This window comes from Gopherus evgoodei, chromosome 14 (genome assembly GCF_007399415.2).
Source record: "Gopherus evgoodei ecotype Sinaloan lineage chromosome 14, rGopEvg1_v1.p, whole genome shotgun sequence".
Lineage (NCBI taxonomy): Eukaryota > Metazoa > Chordata > Testudines > Testudinidae > Gopherus > Gopherus evgoodei.
The window spans coordinates 16,436,701-16,452,388 of NC_044335.1; the positions used below are offsets into that span (position 1 = coordinate 16,436,701).

At 44.2% G+C, this 15,688-nt stretch overlaps 1 protein-coding gene across 3 annotated transcripts in view; it reads right to left on the reverse strand.

Moving 5' to 3' along the window:
* The window catches only part of PTPN1 (protein tyrosine phosphatase non-receptor type 1), a 63,994-nt gene that overhangs the window by 13,233 nt on the left and 35,073 nt on the right, over positions 1-15,688 (reverse strand). For all 3 annotated transcript variants that reach the window (XM_030532781.1, XM_030532782.1, XM_030532783.1), the window contains 3 exons: positions 6,221-6,311; positions 3,945-4,045; positions 541-639 (listed from right to left, as the gene is read on the reverse strand). In XM_030532781.1, the coding sequence (XP_030388641.1) occupies positions 541-639; positions 3,945-4,045; positions 6,221-6,311 (291 nt within the window). The remainder of the gene's footprint in view (positions 1-540; positions 640-3,944; positions 4,046-6,220; positions 6,312-15,688) is intronic.

The following is a 15,688-nucleotide window of genomic DNA, read 5'->3' on the forward strand; positions in this document are numbered from 1 at the left end:
CAGGAGAGTTTGAAAGAAGCCTGGAAATAGGAAGTTATCTAACACCACCTTGATCGGTTTCTTTACACATTGCTCTTCTTTCTTTATATTTTGTCTGCCTTTAGATGTAGATTAATGTACTGCCCCAAAGATCTTACAACTACTTTTAAGGCCACTGGATAGTGCCAAAGTAACGAAAGAGTTCCTAATATAAATGGGAATCAGGGCCCCAGTCTCCAGCCATTAACAAAGAGGAACTACACATAAGCATCTAGACCAGCAGGACTGAAGAGAGAAACCCAGCCAGTGTTCCTGGATGGAAAACTCCAGTTGCCCTTAGTTTATCTCAATTCAGAAGAAATTACAATCTGCTATTCTGAACTGGATAATTTCCACATATCCCTCAGCGTTAACCAAGATCCACTTTCAGATACTCAGCTTCTGAATCTTAGATATGCTTTGCTGGACAAAATTCTGTACATGCATCTTTCTGCTACCATTATGTTTTGGTTATTTATTTGTTTTTAAATACACACAGCTAAAAAACACTCATATACTTACTGATCCTTTTTCCATCACTCTGTTGAGCATGACAACACCACGGCTTTTCTGTTCCCAAACCATCTCCCAAAAGTGACCACAAGTATTTGGCAGAGGACCCTGCAAAGACAGAGAATCGTCTAAAGTAAGCAACATTTTCTGTGGAAATAGATTAGAGCACTATACCCTAACTTTACAGCCTAATGCATGCAAGTAACTTCTCATTTTAAGCATCTGAAATACAATAGCTTTAAGTTCTATTTTCCAACTATGAAGTCACCAGCTTAAGTTTCCCCACAGAAAATAGGAAGAGTATTTGCAAGAAGGGAAATGGGAGTGAAAAAACAGAGAATTTGCTCAGAGGGGGCAAAAAATAAATCTAATGGGGGAAATAATCTCACTCTGACCCAGTCAACGGGATTTAAGAGTAAGTAGTTTGCAGAACTGGGTCCACCGTGATTGACAGTAAATACATGTTCTGTATTACCTGTAATTTGCTAGTAATAATGTGCCAAAGTTACTGACTGTGGCCTGACAAACAATGGTCAGTCAAAATAACAAGCTAACTATTTTGGACTGCTCAAACACTAAACAAAATGTATTAGTCTTCCTTAATAGCTCCTCCATCAATTGTTCTTTAAGGGGTAGTCCTCTTCACTAGATCCCGAAGCTATCTACTTTCAAAGTACCTTCTCTGTGTGTCAAGATTTTCCTTTACCTCTAATCTCTCTGTTAGTTAATCTATGTAGTGGGGAGATATACTACCACCACACATCCTCTTAGGTGGTTGTTTTTTTGTTTGCTTTTTGATAACCTAGACTAACAAAATTGTGCAGCTGTGATTTCTCACATGGCTCAAAGACAAAATAATGTGGCATGGTCCTTGAAAAGAATAACTGGATTCTCAGCGGCCTCATTTTAAATTGATTAAAGAAACACTGGGTTAGAACTGATATAAGCTATCTCTTACTTCCTTGCCTTGAATAATAAAACAAGTAGATCCGTATCCACAATTGTTTTTCCTCATTTCCTAGGACATCACAGATCCTAATTAACTCATTTTCTAAAAAAAAAAAATCGACTTCAGTACTACAGATTGGTGCTGATTTTCTGAGAGCTCTTGACTTCTGCTAAAAAATATTAATCCCAGTTTACCATCATCTAATAAGCATAGATTTTTTTATTTTTTTATTTTTTTTAAAACAAGCATTACAGATGACTGTTCCCAGGGAACTGAAACATAAATCTCATTGTCTAAACAACATTAAGGCAAACAAGAATTCTGGCACAGGCTTAGAGTTAGCAACTAACAAGTCATGCTAGCAAGGTATAATTCAGTCTGATTACATACAAAGATGCTGAAGTTTAGATTCACAGGAAATGTAACTCATTGGTGCTATTTTTTATATTAAAAAACTCTTAAATCTGTTTTTCTATACTTTTTTTGCCTCTATATTTTTAAATTAAACTTAAAAGAGAAAATAGCTCAACAGCCTGATCTGAAGAAGGTTTAAACTAAGAGGTGAGACTCCTCACTACGTCTAAATAGTATGTTGGTGATATAGTCTACTCAGTGGATAAACTACACACTTTTAAACCTCAGCTAGTGGAGAACTACATTGCTGTATTGAGGCAGCTATATTAAAGTTATAGGAAGGATCTTTCACTACAGTAACACAATCAGGAATGTGCTGCTATTTGAGGATGGAGGATTTTAATAGTCTTAAAAGTGTAACTATATTTTATAACTATGAGTATACAGATGACAAAAGGAAAATCCCTTGTGCATCTTTATACAGTTTCAGTCCAATTCAATTTAACAGTCATAGACTGCTTAATATCAACTGTTTACACAATACACTTCCAAAACCTTGGTATTTGATTTGCATTATTTTCTATATGTGTGAACCTGTCTTAATGGGTGAAATTCCCAGAGCCAGCACTGACAATAGGGCTTAATTGGACTTCTGCATAGATTTTGCACTAGCCCTATGCTCGGAGGTAAATTTCATCCATTCAACTATATTTAGACTCTCTTTCAAGACCGGCAAGGATTATGTAAGTAACATTCTATAGATTCCACGGTCTTCAACAATATTTACCATGCCAGCTGCTTCAACTAAACCTTAATTTAGATTGTTTAAAATTGGTGGTGTTTTGAACAAACACATGATGATTGCCTGTTCTGTTCATTCCTCTGCGAAGCACCTGGCATTGGCCACTGTTAAGAAGACAGGATACTGACTAGATGGACCTTTGGTCTGACGCAGTATGGCTGTTCTTATGATATCCTCCCGCAAATATAGCGCTAATAAAGGTTTGCACCACTAGCAGAACATCCCTCTCTACACTGTTCTTTAGCTTATAATTTTCCAGTTTCATCAGTGAAACATTCATTTAAAAAACGAATACAAAAAGGATAGCCTGTATATGCAGGATGCAATTTCAAATATAAATATTGCAAAACCAGAATATTAACTGGTACTACACTTAAGAATATAGGCACCTACAGTTAATATTCCTTGTAATACTATTGTGTAAAGGAGCATGACAAGTTATCGAAAGGGATGGCAAACTGGCAAATATAGCCTGTCAAACTCTTGATGAAACTCTTTAGAAAGAGAATGGTCAGAGCACCTGGCTTTTCATTTCCTAATGAATCAGGCTGTCCCAAGTATTTGCATAAAAAATAGAAATTAGTTTGAGGTATAACAACAGTGGTGGAGTCTTAAATTGTGAGGAATTTCTGAACTCTCAAGTTAAAACTAAATTAATGTGAAGTTAATTTGTGAGATTTTATATTTTGTGTATGGGTGCCTACTGTCTGATTTATTAAAAACATGGACATGTTACTATGTGGATTTTGGATTTGAGATACAAGTTTCATTTCCTGCCAAACTCTACTTACCCTGATGTTTCAGATGTCCCTCAAGAGATCCGGATAATCAGGATTTACCACGAGATGGGTTTAGAGTCCAACAGACTTAAGTTTGGCATCTAGAGGATGCCGTCTCTCAAGTGGCAAGAGAGATGCACTATTATCTAATGAAAGATCCTCCATTTAACCCAAAGGCAGATCTGGAAACTGTATTGAGTCAATGTCTAGGAAAACATGTCAGGCCAAATCCTGGTCCCATTAAAGTCAATAGTGAAATTCCAATAGACTTCAGTGGAGCCAAAATTTAAAAATGTATTACAATACACACTACTTTCCTAGTGTGGATGGGGATAAAAAGTTACAGGCTAAAAACACAAGAAAGTCAGAATGAACTATTAGAGCCAGGGCTGATGTGCAGTTCAAGTGACAATACAATATTTGCAAAGTCATGTTTAACAAAAGCTCTTGGAGGTGTTGGTTTGAGAAAGAATCATTTTACCCTATCAACTGTTTTGCAGGGTTTTTTTTTTTTTTCTCCAGTAGTTACCTGGGTAAGGATGTAGCTTCTTTGGGCCTCTTCCATTTTTATCAAGCTGGCATTGATATAGTCATTGTCACCTTTGGTTAGCTTAATTCGACTGTGGTCAACTGTAGCACAGACAATCAGAAAACACAGGTTAATGCCTTCATGCATATGTTATGATCCATGGCCAATTTCATCAAATGCTAGGACCAAAAATGTAACTTACTATTTCACTTTTTGTTCTTTTAGAAACAATTAAGGATTGTTTCTGAATGAAAAGTTCTTTGTACTTGCTGTACTGGGAACAGACAATAATTTGTACTAATTTTATTGTTATAACACAATTAGGACCCAATTAAAAAAAGTTGTAAAGTATGGAGTATTTTGCATATGCAATGATCACAATTGTACATGCAAACTGGATAAATATGCACACAGATTTATATATCAAGCTACTGCTTGTACATACAATTAGCATGTACAAACTAATTACACAACTGTATGCATGTTTTTGCAGGTCTTGGTCAAAATCAGTTCCTTAAAACCTGGATAAAAGATAAATTTGAACAAAGTTGCCTGTATTAGCAAGATAATCACCAAATGGAAACCTTAATCACTCCTTATAGGTCCTAGATACAACTGAAATTTTCCCTAATCTAGCTACCCCATTTACTGAACAAACATTACTTGATGCTTATTTTACTGCACTTCTGTTCTTTCCAAAGCTTGCAGTATTTATGATTCCCCCAATGCATAAGAATTTCCACATTTTACAGGAAAAACCAAACTTACTGAAAGTAATACCATCAAAAGTAAAACAATATCAACAATTGTCAGCAAGAAAAAAAAATAAGACTCTTGAAACTGATCAGTAAGCAAAGCTATGTGCAACATTATAGTTCCTACTGAATTTCTTGAAAGGCTCAACTGAATTTTAGCTATTATCTGGAAATATTTGTTCAGCTGCAATAAGTACAGAAATCCTATGATTGCAGCATACACCACTACTGTTCTTTACGTTTCTTCTATGCAGTGTTAACTACTTATGCTAAACAACCTGCTCCACCTTGTACGTAGCTGTGACACTGAATACATTTCCCTGACCTGAAGAAGAGCCCTGTGTAGCTCAAAACCTTGTCTCTCTCACCAACAGAAGCTGGTCCAATAAAATATATTGCCTCACCCACCTTGTCTCACAGAACGGAGGACATAAATAATACACACTTGGGATGAGGGGAAAGAAGTCACAAAGGTGCATAAGGATTAGGGTTTCTGGTTTATTGGGTTTATTATAATTTAATTTTTCAGGGTTTATTTTATCATTTGAGTTTTGTAAATGTCCAAGCTGGAGTTTTTGGGGGCCTTCTATACATTACTCATTACAGTATATATTATAATAAGTAATCTCTTTGCAATATTCCCTAGTGTATTTTAACATAGTACTCTTTCAAACAGCAATATACTGAAGTGTACTAGGGAACCTCTAATGAACACCAGCAGGACCAATTATTGTGCAAGAAATTAGTGTCCTTTAGTATTTACACCCTTGTAATCCACATTAGCAGTCTGTGTAGACAAGCTCCTGCATACAAATAACCATTTCTGGTGTTTATCCAAGAAATGCCGATTGCATTTTTTGTATTAGGGTGTTTTCTCGGCGCTTATCAGTTAAGACTGAAAATCAGATGCCCTAATCATGACCCACTCTGTGCAGGGAGAACAGACTTAGAGAGTTGAATATCTGTTAATTAAACTTTATATATTAGGAAAACAAGGAGACCAGAGTTTCTGAAGTGAGTAAGTTAAATGCTAGCTTTCCTGGTTTCTTTGCCTCCTTTTCTCCTCTCAAACTAACTTTCAATTATATTATGTTGGAAAGAGTTCTCCCGTCTCTGTACAGCTACAATCATCCTATATTAACTGGTAGCATGATATATACACACACAAGTGTATTTACAGTAATGGAGAGGATAAATGTACATTTAATATTGATAACATTTGTTCTATTCTACCTATTCTTCTTCTCTGTCCCCAGGGATTTGACCATGAGACAACTGCTTTCCCGCAGAGACTTCTGTCCATGAATACTGCAGCTACTGCATACTGCTGCAGTGTAATCCCATAACATACCATACTATGGTGTATTGTGATATATCTTATGTCATTAAGTATATTAATGACAAGATTTCAGTCATGGATGTGTAGCCATCCATTCAAAATATACAACCAAATGCCTTCTGGAGACAAATTCTTAGAAGTCAGCAGACTGTTACAGATAATTGTGAAGAAAGGATACTTACAGGGGCTGACATCTCTGTACCTGTTCCGGTTTTTGTTTCTGGGATGTTTGGCCACTTTACATGGAAAGTCACTGGCTTCATGCCTGATATCCTAGAACAAAAGAAATTAAGATATTTAAATTTGCCAGCAGTTTGCAAGAAAAGCTTACAGTTCAGTGTGTCTGTGAGGGAGGGGTTGTTGATTTTATTTTATTTTGTAGCCGTAACAAGCAGACACTTGCAGATGACATTTCAATTTGCTTGAGGGTTTTGGACAGCAACTGTTTAGAACAAATGTTTTCCGTTTTAAATACTGAGGTAAGATTATTTCTTGGAGTGCAAGACACTGACTCATTGTTGGCTACGCTAATAGGCTATCAGCTTTTCACAAAGGAAGTACTGCAACACTTTGTGTAAAAGCACGTCTAACATATTTTACCTGATGTACAGAATATGGCATTACATAAATATTTCCACTAAGTTATTCATCGCACTCAGCTACGCATTAAAGAGTTTGCTAAGAAAGATGGTTAGAAATGGCTATTTAGTATTCTACACGTCACCATTTCATACGTCTGTATTAACACCCAGAACTGCAGTCATGTCTAGTTAAGTTAATTTGGATCCTTATCTCGAGTCATCAGCAAGCTGTTCTGGAGCTGCAAATGACAAAAAGGGTTCTTTGTTCTCAGTGCATGCTCTACATAAAAGCACGGATGCCATTCCCCAAGCTAATGCTGACAGAACTATCCAGCTCTTCTGCCAGCCTTTTTTCAGATGTGTCTAACAGCTCCAGCCTCTGAGAGAAACTCAGAAGAAATAAAAAGATGGTTACTCACCTTTGTAACTGTTGTTCTTCGAGATGTGTTGCTCATACCCATTCCAGTTCGGTGTGCGCGCGCCGCGTGCACGTTCGGAGATTTTTACCCTAGCAACACTCAGTGGGCCGGCAGGGCGCCCTCTGGAGTGGCGTCGCTATGGTACCAAATATATACCCCTGACGGCCCCTCTGCTCCTCAGTTCCTTCTTGCCAGCTACTCCGACAGTGGAGAAGGAGGGCGGGTTTGGAATGGATATGAGCAACACATCTTGAAGAACAATACAGTTACAAAGGTGAGTAACCGTCTTTTCTTCTTCGAGTGCTTGCTCATATCCATTTCAGTTAGGTGATTCCCAAGCCTTGGCTAGGTGGTGGGGTCAGAGCGAGACGATGCGGAACGTAAGACCGCTGAGCCAAAGGCGGCATCGTCTCTAGACTGCTGGACCAATGCATAGTGTGATGCAAAGGTGTGGATGGAAGACTAGGTAGCCACGGGACATATTTCCTGGATGGGAACATGGGCCAGGAAAGCGGTAGATAAGGCTTGAGCTCGAGTAGAGTGGGCGGTGAGATGGCCAGTTGGAATGTGGGCCAAGTCGTAGCATGTCCGGATACAGGATGTCACCCAAGATGAGATCCGCTGGGGGGAGACTGACATGCCCTTCATGCACTCTGCGACCACTACAAATAGCGGAGGCGAACGTCTGAAAGGTTTGGTCCTCTGGATGTAAAAGGCGAGAGCCCGGCGGACATCCAGGGTATGCAGCTGTTGTTCCCAGCACGATGAGTGCGGCTTCGGGAAAAAGACTGGTAGAAAGATGTCTTGATTAACGTGGAAGACAGAGACCACCTTAGGGAGGAATGCCAGGTGTGGTCGCAGTTGTACCTTGTCCTTGTGGAATACCGTATATGGAGGATCCACAATCAAAGCGCGAAGTTCCGATACTTGTCTAGCCGAGGTGATAGCAACGAGGAAGGCTGTCTTCCAGGATAGGTACAGCAGCGAGCATGTGGCTAAAGGCTCAAAGAGGGGGCCCATGAGCCTAGCTAATACGAGGTTGAGATCCCAAGTAGGGGATGGGCGCTTGACCTGAGAGTAGAGCCGCTCCAAGCCCTTGAGGAATCTGGAAATTATGGGGTGAGAGAAGATTGAACTGCCAGTTTCCCTAGGATAGAAGGTGGAAATAGCTGCAAGATGCACCCTTATAGAAGAGATCGCAAGGCCCTGCTCCTTAAGGGACCATAAATAGTGCAAGATAATGGGGACTGATACACCTTCGGGAATAAAGTCATGCCGGGCGCACCAGTGGGAGAAGCGCTTCCCCTTGGCGAGATATGTTGCCCGCATGGAAGGCTTTCTGCTTCCCAGCAGCACCTGTTGCACAGAGGTGGAACAACGCAATTCAGATTGGTTCAACCAGACAGCTGCCATGCTGTCAGATGAAGGGATTGCAGGTCCGGGTGGTGAAGCCTGCCGAAGTCCTACGTTATGAGGTCCGGGCAGAGCGGCAGAGGGATTGGGGCTGCCAGAGAGTGGTCGAGCAGTGCTGTACCAGTGCTGTCTTGGCCATGCCGGAGCGATCAGTATTAGTTGGGCTCTGTACCTGCGGAGTTTCAGTAGAACTCTGTGGATGAGAGGAAAAGGTGGGAAGGCATAAAATAGGTGACCTTTCCAGGGAATTAGGAACGCGTCCGAGAGGGAGCCTGGGGAGCGACCCTGCAGGGAGCAGAACACCTGGCATTTCCTGTTCTCTTGCGAGGCAAAGAGGTCTATCTGGGGAAAGCCCCACTTCCGGAATACAGAATGGAGAATGTCTGGATGGATGGACCACTCGTGAGACAGGAAGGACCTGCTCAGGTGATCCGCGAGAGTGTTCCGGACTCCTGGGAGAAAGGAGGTTACCAGGTCTATTGAGTGGGCTATGCAGAAGTCCCACAGTTGCATCGCCTCTTGACAAAGGGGGGAGGATCGTGTCCCTCCTGCTTGTTTATGTAATACATGGCCGTCGTGTTGTCTATGAACACTGCAACAACAGCCCTGCAGATGATGCTGGAAGGTTTGGCACGCCGGTTGGACCGCTCTCAGTTTGCGGACATTGATGTGAAGAGCCAATTCCCGAGAGGACCAAAGGCCTTGAGTGTGAAGGTGCCTTAGGTGAGCACCCCAGCCGAGAGACGAGGCGTCCACTGTTAGGGACGTGGAGGGCTGCGGTGGATGGAACGGTCGACCCGTACACACCAGGGATGGCCTCAGCCACCAGTCGAGGGAGCCCAGAATGCTCGATTGAACTATGAGTATCATGTCTATAGCGTCCCTGCAAGGATGATAGACTGAGGCGAGCCAAGTTTGAAGTGGACGCATGCGCAGTCTGGCATGTTTTGTGACGAAAGTGCACGCAGCCATGTGACCGAGGAGGCCAAGGCAAGTGCGGGCAGAGGTTGTTGGGAAGCTTTGTAGTCTTTGTACAAGGGAGACTATAGCCTGAAACCGAGGTGGAGGCAAGCTGGCTGTTGCAAGACTGGAGTCGAGCGTGGCCCCTATGAATTCTATTCTCTGCATAGGCACCAAAGTGGATTTTTTCAAATTGATTATCAGGCCTAGACGGGTGAATAGGTCCCTGATGACGCTCACATGAGCGGTGACCTGTGCCTCGAAGGTCCCTAGAATAAGCCAGTCGTCGAGGTATGGAAAGACATGTATTCAACGACGGTGGAGGGAGGTGGCGATTACCGCCATACACTTTGTGAATACCCGAGGGGCCGAGGAGAGGCCAAAGGGAAGGACCGTAAACTGGTAATGTTGATGACTCACCACAAAGCGTAGATACCGTCTGTGCGGGGGGGTGGGGGGGTAAATAGCAATGTGGAAATATGCGTCCTTCATGTCGAGAGTTGCGTACCAATCTCCGGGATCCAGGGAAGGGATCATGGTTCCCAGGGATACCATGTGGAACTTGAACTTTTTCATGTATTTGTTCAGTCCTCGCAGGTCCAGGCTAGGCTGGAGGCCCCCTTTTGCCTTGGGGATTAGGAAATATCTGGAATAGAACCCCTTGCCTCTTAACTCCTCCGGTACCTCCTCTATAGTTCCTATTGCAAGGAGCCTCCAAACCTCCTGCAAAAGGAGTTGCTCGTGAGGGGGGTCCCTGAAGAGGGACAAGGAGGGGGACTGGGAGGGGGGGTTGAAATAAACTGAAGATGGTATCCAAACTCCACCGTGCGTAGGACCCAATGGTTTGAGGTTAGTTGGGACCACGCAGGGAGAAATGGGGCAAGGCGGTTGTAGAACTGAAAAGGAACCTGGGAGGCCATTAGTACACTGCTCTCGGGCACACCCTCAAAAGTTTGGTTTGGGTCCCGCTGGTGGCTTGGTGGGACCGGAATTGTTACCCCCTTGAGGCCCAGACTGACGTCTGCGATTGATACGACCTCGCCTTCTGGTGAAGTCTTGCCTTGGCCGAGGCAGGGGGCAAGGGCTCTGAGGTTGGGGCTGGAAAGACCGTCTTTGAGTCTGTGGCATATGCATTCCCACGAACGCATAATTACGCAATTGTCTTTTAGACTCTGTAGCCTAGGGTCCGTCTTCTGCGAGAACAGGCCCTGGCCATCAAAAGGTAAGTCTTGTATAGTTTGCTGAAGTTCAGGTGGCAGGCTTGACACTTGCAGCCATGATATATGTTGCATGGCATTTCCAGGGGCGACCATTCTAGCTGCCGAACCGGCGGCATTCAGCGAGGCCTGGAGGGAGGTCCTCGCAACTTTCTTCCCTTCCTCCAGGAGTGCTGTGAATTCCTGGCAGGAGTCCTGCGGGACTAGCTCTGTAAACTTCCCTACCACCTCCCAGGTGTTATAGCTGTACCCACTCAGGAGGGCTTGTTGGTTCTCCACCCTGAGTTGGAGGCCTCTTGCGGAATAGATTTTTCTTCCTAACAGATCCATTCGCTTGGCCTCCCTTGATTTAGGTGCAGGGGCTTGCTGGCCATGGCACTCCCGTTCATTGACGGACTGTACAACCAATGAACAGGGAGGGGGGTGCACATAAAGGTACTCATACCCTTGAGGGCATCATGTATTTCTGTTCAACCCCTCTGGCTGTGGGCGGTATGGATGCTGGGGATTGCCAGATAGTATCCACTCTAGCCTGAATCGAACGAATGAAGGGGAGGGCCACCCTAGTTGGCGCCTCTGCTGACAGTATACCGATCGCCGGGTCCTCCACCTCAGGAACTTCCTCTACGGGTAAGTTGATATTAAGGGCAACACGCCGCAGAAGGTCCTGGTGTGACCTGAGGTCGATTGGAGGTGGTCCCGATGATGATGGCCCTGCCACCGCTTCATCCGGGGAGGAGGAGGAGGATGAAACCCCGGGGACAAGCAGGTCATGGACTGAGTCCTGATCCTGAGGAATGTCCGGAGCTGGTAGATCTTGTGGGCCCGGTACGTGGGCAGGAGACTGCTCCGTACCAGCCGGGGGAGGTCTGCTAACTGTGGCCTCTGGCGCTCGGTGTTCGGAAGGGCCGGAGCGCGATGGTATAGGGGGTTCACCCTGGGCTTGGTGATAAGCCCAAGGTGTCCAAAAGGACCACTGATGAGGTCCCTGGTCCGGGCCAAGGGTTCCTTGGGCAAACCTGTTCTGAACATCCAAATCCCCATAGGATGCACTGTCTGCATGGGAGGAGGTAGACGGATGACGAGAAGGCCATGGAGGGGCAGAGACCGTTTGATGCAGGTCCCTGAGTCCACTCGATCTGTCCCCAAGCAGTGCCAGAGAACGGTACCGGGAGTTATACCGGTGCCAAGAATGAGACCGGGACCTGCGACCGGCGCGGTGCCGGGAGATTGACCAGTGCCTTGAATCGCCGTGCCGAGATCAGCTGTGAGAGGTACGGTGCTGCGAGTGGTGTCGGGACCTACAGCAGTGCCGAGAGTATCTGGTTGGTGACCGGGACCTCGAACGGTGCCGCAAGTACGATCAGTACCTCGATGGGCACTGGGACTGGGATCGATGATGGGACCGAGAGTGTCTGTGGGACCTGGCTCGGGACCGGCGACGTTCAGTGGTACCGGGCGAAGATGGTCTCATGAGGGCCGGCCCGCCTATTGACTGAACAATCCGCACCGGCAGTGCCGGGGGTTGAGGCAGCTCAGGCTCTGTCAAGGCAATCAAGTCCCATGCCGTGGAGAACGTCTCTGGAGTGGAGGGCACGATAAGCTCAACCATGGCGCGTGCTGGGGAGCTGGTAGGCAGGGGACTCGACAGCTCTTGCGAGGCCGGAATCAACGGTGCGGAGGATGTCGGTGCCACGGCAGTTGTCAATGCCGAGCGGTCTGACTTAGCTAAGCGCTCAGACTGCGGCGTAGATACAGTAGCCGCAGGAGGCTTGTGTTTCTTGCTCCTTGGTGAGAGAGCACGGTTCCGGGCAGGAGCTTGGGCTGGTGATGGCTGATGTCGAGGAGCCTTCACTGTCGGAGTCCGAGCTGCCTCCATCAAGAGTTGCTTCAGGCAAATGTCCCGCTCTTTTTTAGTCCGGGGCTTGAAAGCCTTGCAGATGCGGCACTTGTCTGTGAGATGGGATTCACCCAAGCACTTGAGACAGGAGTCGTGAGGGTCTCCTGTGGGCATTGGCCTATCACAGGCCGAGCATGGTTTGAAGCCCGGTGAACCGGGCATGGGCCCCGGTACTGGGTGAGGGGAAGGGGCTAACCCCCGAGCCCTCTTAACTATATACAATAACTACTACAGAACTAATAACTAAACACTAACTATACTTATAGGAAATCGAACTATACACACAATACAATAGAAACAAGTGAATCGCTAGGGAGGTGGAGGTCAGCTAAGCTGCGCTCCACTGTTCCAACGACTGACACAGGCGGCAAGAAGGAACTGAGGAGCGGAGGGGCCGGCAGGGGTATATATCCGGCACCATAGCGGTGCCACTCCAGGGGGCGCCCTGCCGGCCCACCGAGTGTTGCTAGGATAAAAATTTCCGACGAATGTGCACACGGCTCGCGCACAACTAACTGGAATGGATATGAGCAAGCACTCGAAGAAGCAGCAGCAAAAATACTGCCCAACTTAAACAAACCCTTATTTATAGAAATCGGGCAGACATGCATATTGTATACTGCATAAGAGTACAACCTGTACGAATGTTGCTACCAGGACCATGGCAGATTTCTCCCCCCACCCACACTGGAACAAAATCTGCTGGAAATGCACTTCCTGTAGAATTCAGATTTAGCTTTTACAATGAAATTTAAGGAGTCCCAACACAGACATCTCGTATGTGTGTAAAATGTACAGTTTAGCATGGCTCAAAGGCCATCCAAAAATACTAAAGATAATAGGGCAAATTCATCTCTTTCCACTAGGGTTGAATTTGAGACACTATGATTTGGTTAATCAAATTAAACTAAATTTTACATTAAGAAATTTACATTTTTAGGATCATATCCTCAGCTGGTTAAACTGGTGTAGCTCCCTGACATTGGCAGAACAAACATCAATTTATGCCAGCTGAGGATCTGGACCCTCGAATTTGGACCAAATCAGACTGGTACTCTTATGATTTTGCAGAGAAGTAACCTTAGGTATATAGAAAAAAGTGCTAAATCACAGGAATGTTTTTGTCCAAAGTGCCTGCCAACTGCAAGCATTCAATTCCTTCCCCTCCTTTCCTACTCCTCTCCATAGATTTAGCAGCAATCTCCGAGTATGCTTTACAGACTATATTGCGTGATGAGTTATATTTTATAACTACTTGCCCCAAATTAGTACAGTGATCTGAAATAGCTCCCTACTCAAGAGGCCTTGACATCAGCTGCTATCTTTTTATAATTTAACACATGGCTGCCTGTACTTCTGATGAGAATGGAGGCTGCCAGTATGGTGAATGTAGTCTCAACTTCAACAGTATAACATCCCAGGAACATGAAGCCCCTGCAACTTACAAATATATATTCATAAATTGGTCATTTTTTATTTTAGTGTTTTTGCTACCATGCCTGAATTGAAGTGTAAAGGCCAAAAAGGGAATGGCAAAAAAGATTTTCTAAATCTACTCCCCAGAGCCTACATAGTCTTTTTAAGTGTAAAGAAAAAGACAAGGACCATGTGCAAAGAAATCAACATGTAATGTAAGCAAAAAAGTCTATACGGTTTTATTAATTCAAACCAATATATAAAGCAGAGGCACTAACCTGCCTTGTGCCACTGTAAGCCAATAATGGTTCTTAAGTAACTAAACTGCTAACATCAGCTCTTTTTACATTTTACAGAAGAATTACAATGATGCTTCAGTCACACAAAGGAACTTTAATAACTGATAGAAGATACTCTCCACCCTCCCTAAGAACTCATTGCCACAAATATCATTGAAGCCAAGTGTTCGATAAGGTTAAAAAGTGTTACGACTGATATAGACTATAAGAATATTCATTGATAAGAAGAAATCGTATACAAATGACAAAGCTGCTGCCGCTCGTTGCGGGTCGAAGTTTTTTGTCAGCAGGAGAGCTCTCTCCTGCCTACAAACAGCAGCTACACTGTGCTCCTTTTAGCAGCACAGCTGCAGTGGCACAGCGGTGTCGTTAAAAGGTGCATAGTGTAGACAAAGTCTTAATAAAGGCAGTGATCTCTTTTCAATCCCCAAGGTAGGAAAATATACTAAATTTGCATTGCCTTAAGAAAGAATACTATTGTAGGAAAGCTAGGTCAAACAGATCAGTTTGCTATTTAGATCTGAAGGCAGGAAGTTAGTGGGCGCTCTTGTTTTGCCTGACTGGGTATGTCTATAGCCCTGGCTGGCCCACGCCAGCTGACTCAGACTCATGGGGCTCAGGCTAAAGGGCTGTTTAATTGCAGTGCGGATATTTGGGTTCAGGCTGCAGCCCAAATGTCTACACCGTAATTAAAAGGCCCTTAAGCCTGAGCCAGCGGGGATGGGTCTGCCACACGTCTAACTGCAGTGTAGACATACCTGTTGTGGTAAAATCACTGTCACGGAGGGGGATACTTTCTCTCAGGTAGCTCGAGAAACCCCTGGAGAGCTTTCAAAGTTTGTCCTTAGTTTGAACTGGATTCTACATTAAATGGGGAGCCAGTGCAGTGAATGGAGCACTGCAGTGAAATGTTCATAGGGACCTGTGATGCTAATTGTTGTCCTGAAAAAAAACTAATGAGTCATGGGACTTCATTCTAAATATAGCAAATTGCATAAAATAGTCAATCTTGAAAGTCTTGAATGCATGGATCTCAGAAGCCAGCTATATTTCTGAAAGAAGTGCGCTCATCTGATGTGTCTGATGATAGTGGTTCTTTTTCTTTGGGTTTTTTTTTTTTTTTTGCGCAATGGTAGCTCTTTGTGCAGCCAATGGAAATGAGACGTCCTACAGAAAATGAAGTGACTTAATCATAGCACAGATGCTCTCAGTGGAGGGGGGTTATTAAAAGAAAAGTCCTCTGCTGGCAAAGTTATTACATAAAATTGTCCATTCTGGGGTTTCTTGCACCTTCCTCTGAAGCTTCTGGTATTGGCCACTATCAGAGACTAGTTACCAGATCGGCAATTTCAAAATGTGTCAGTCCTATGGTAGTATAAGCTACGTAGGAAGCCACAGTAAAAGAAAAAAACAGTACTCATTCAAAAATTCACACGCAAGTGTCA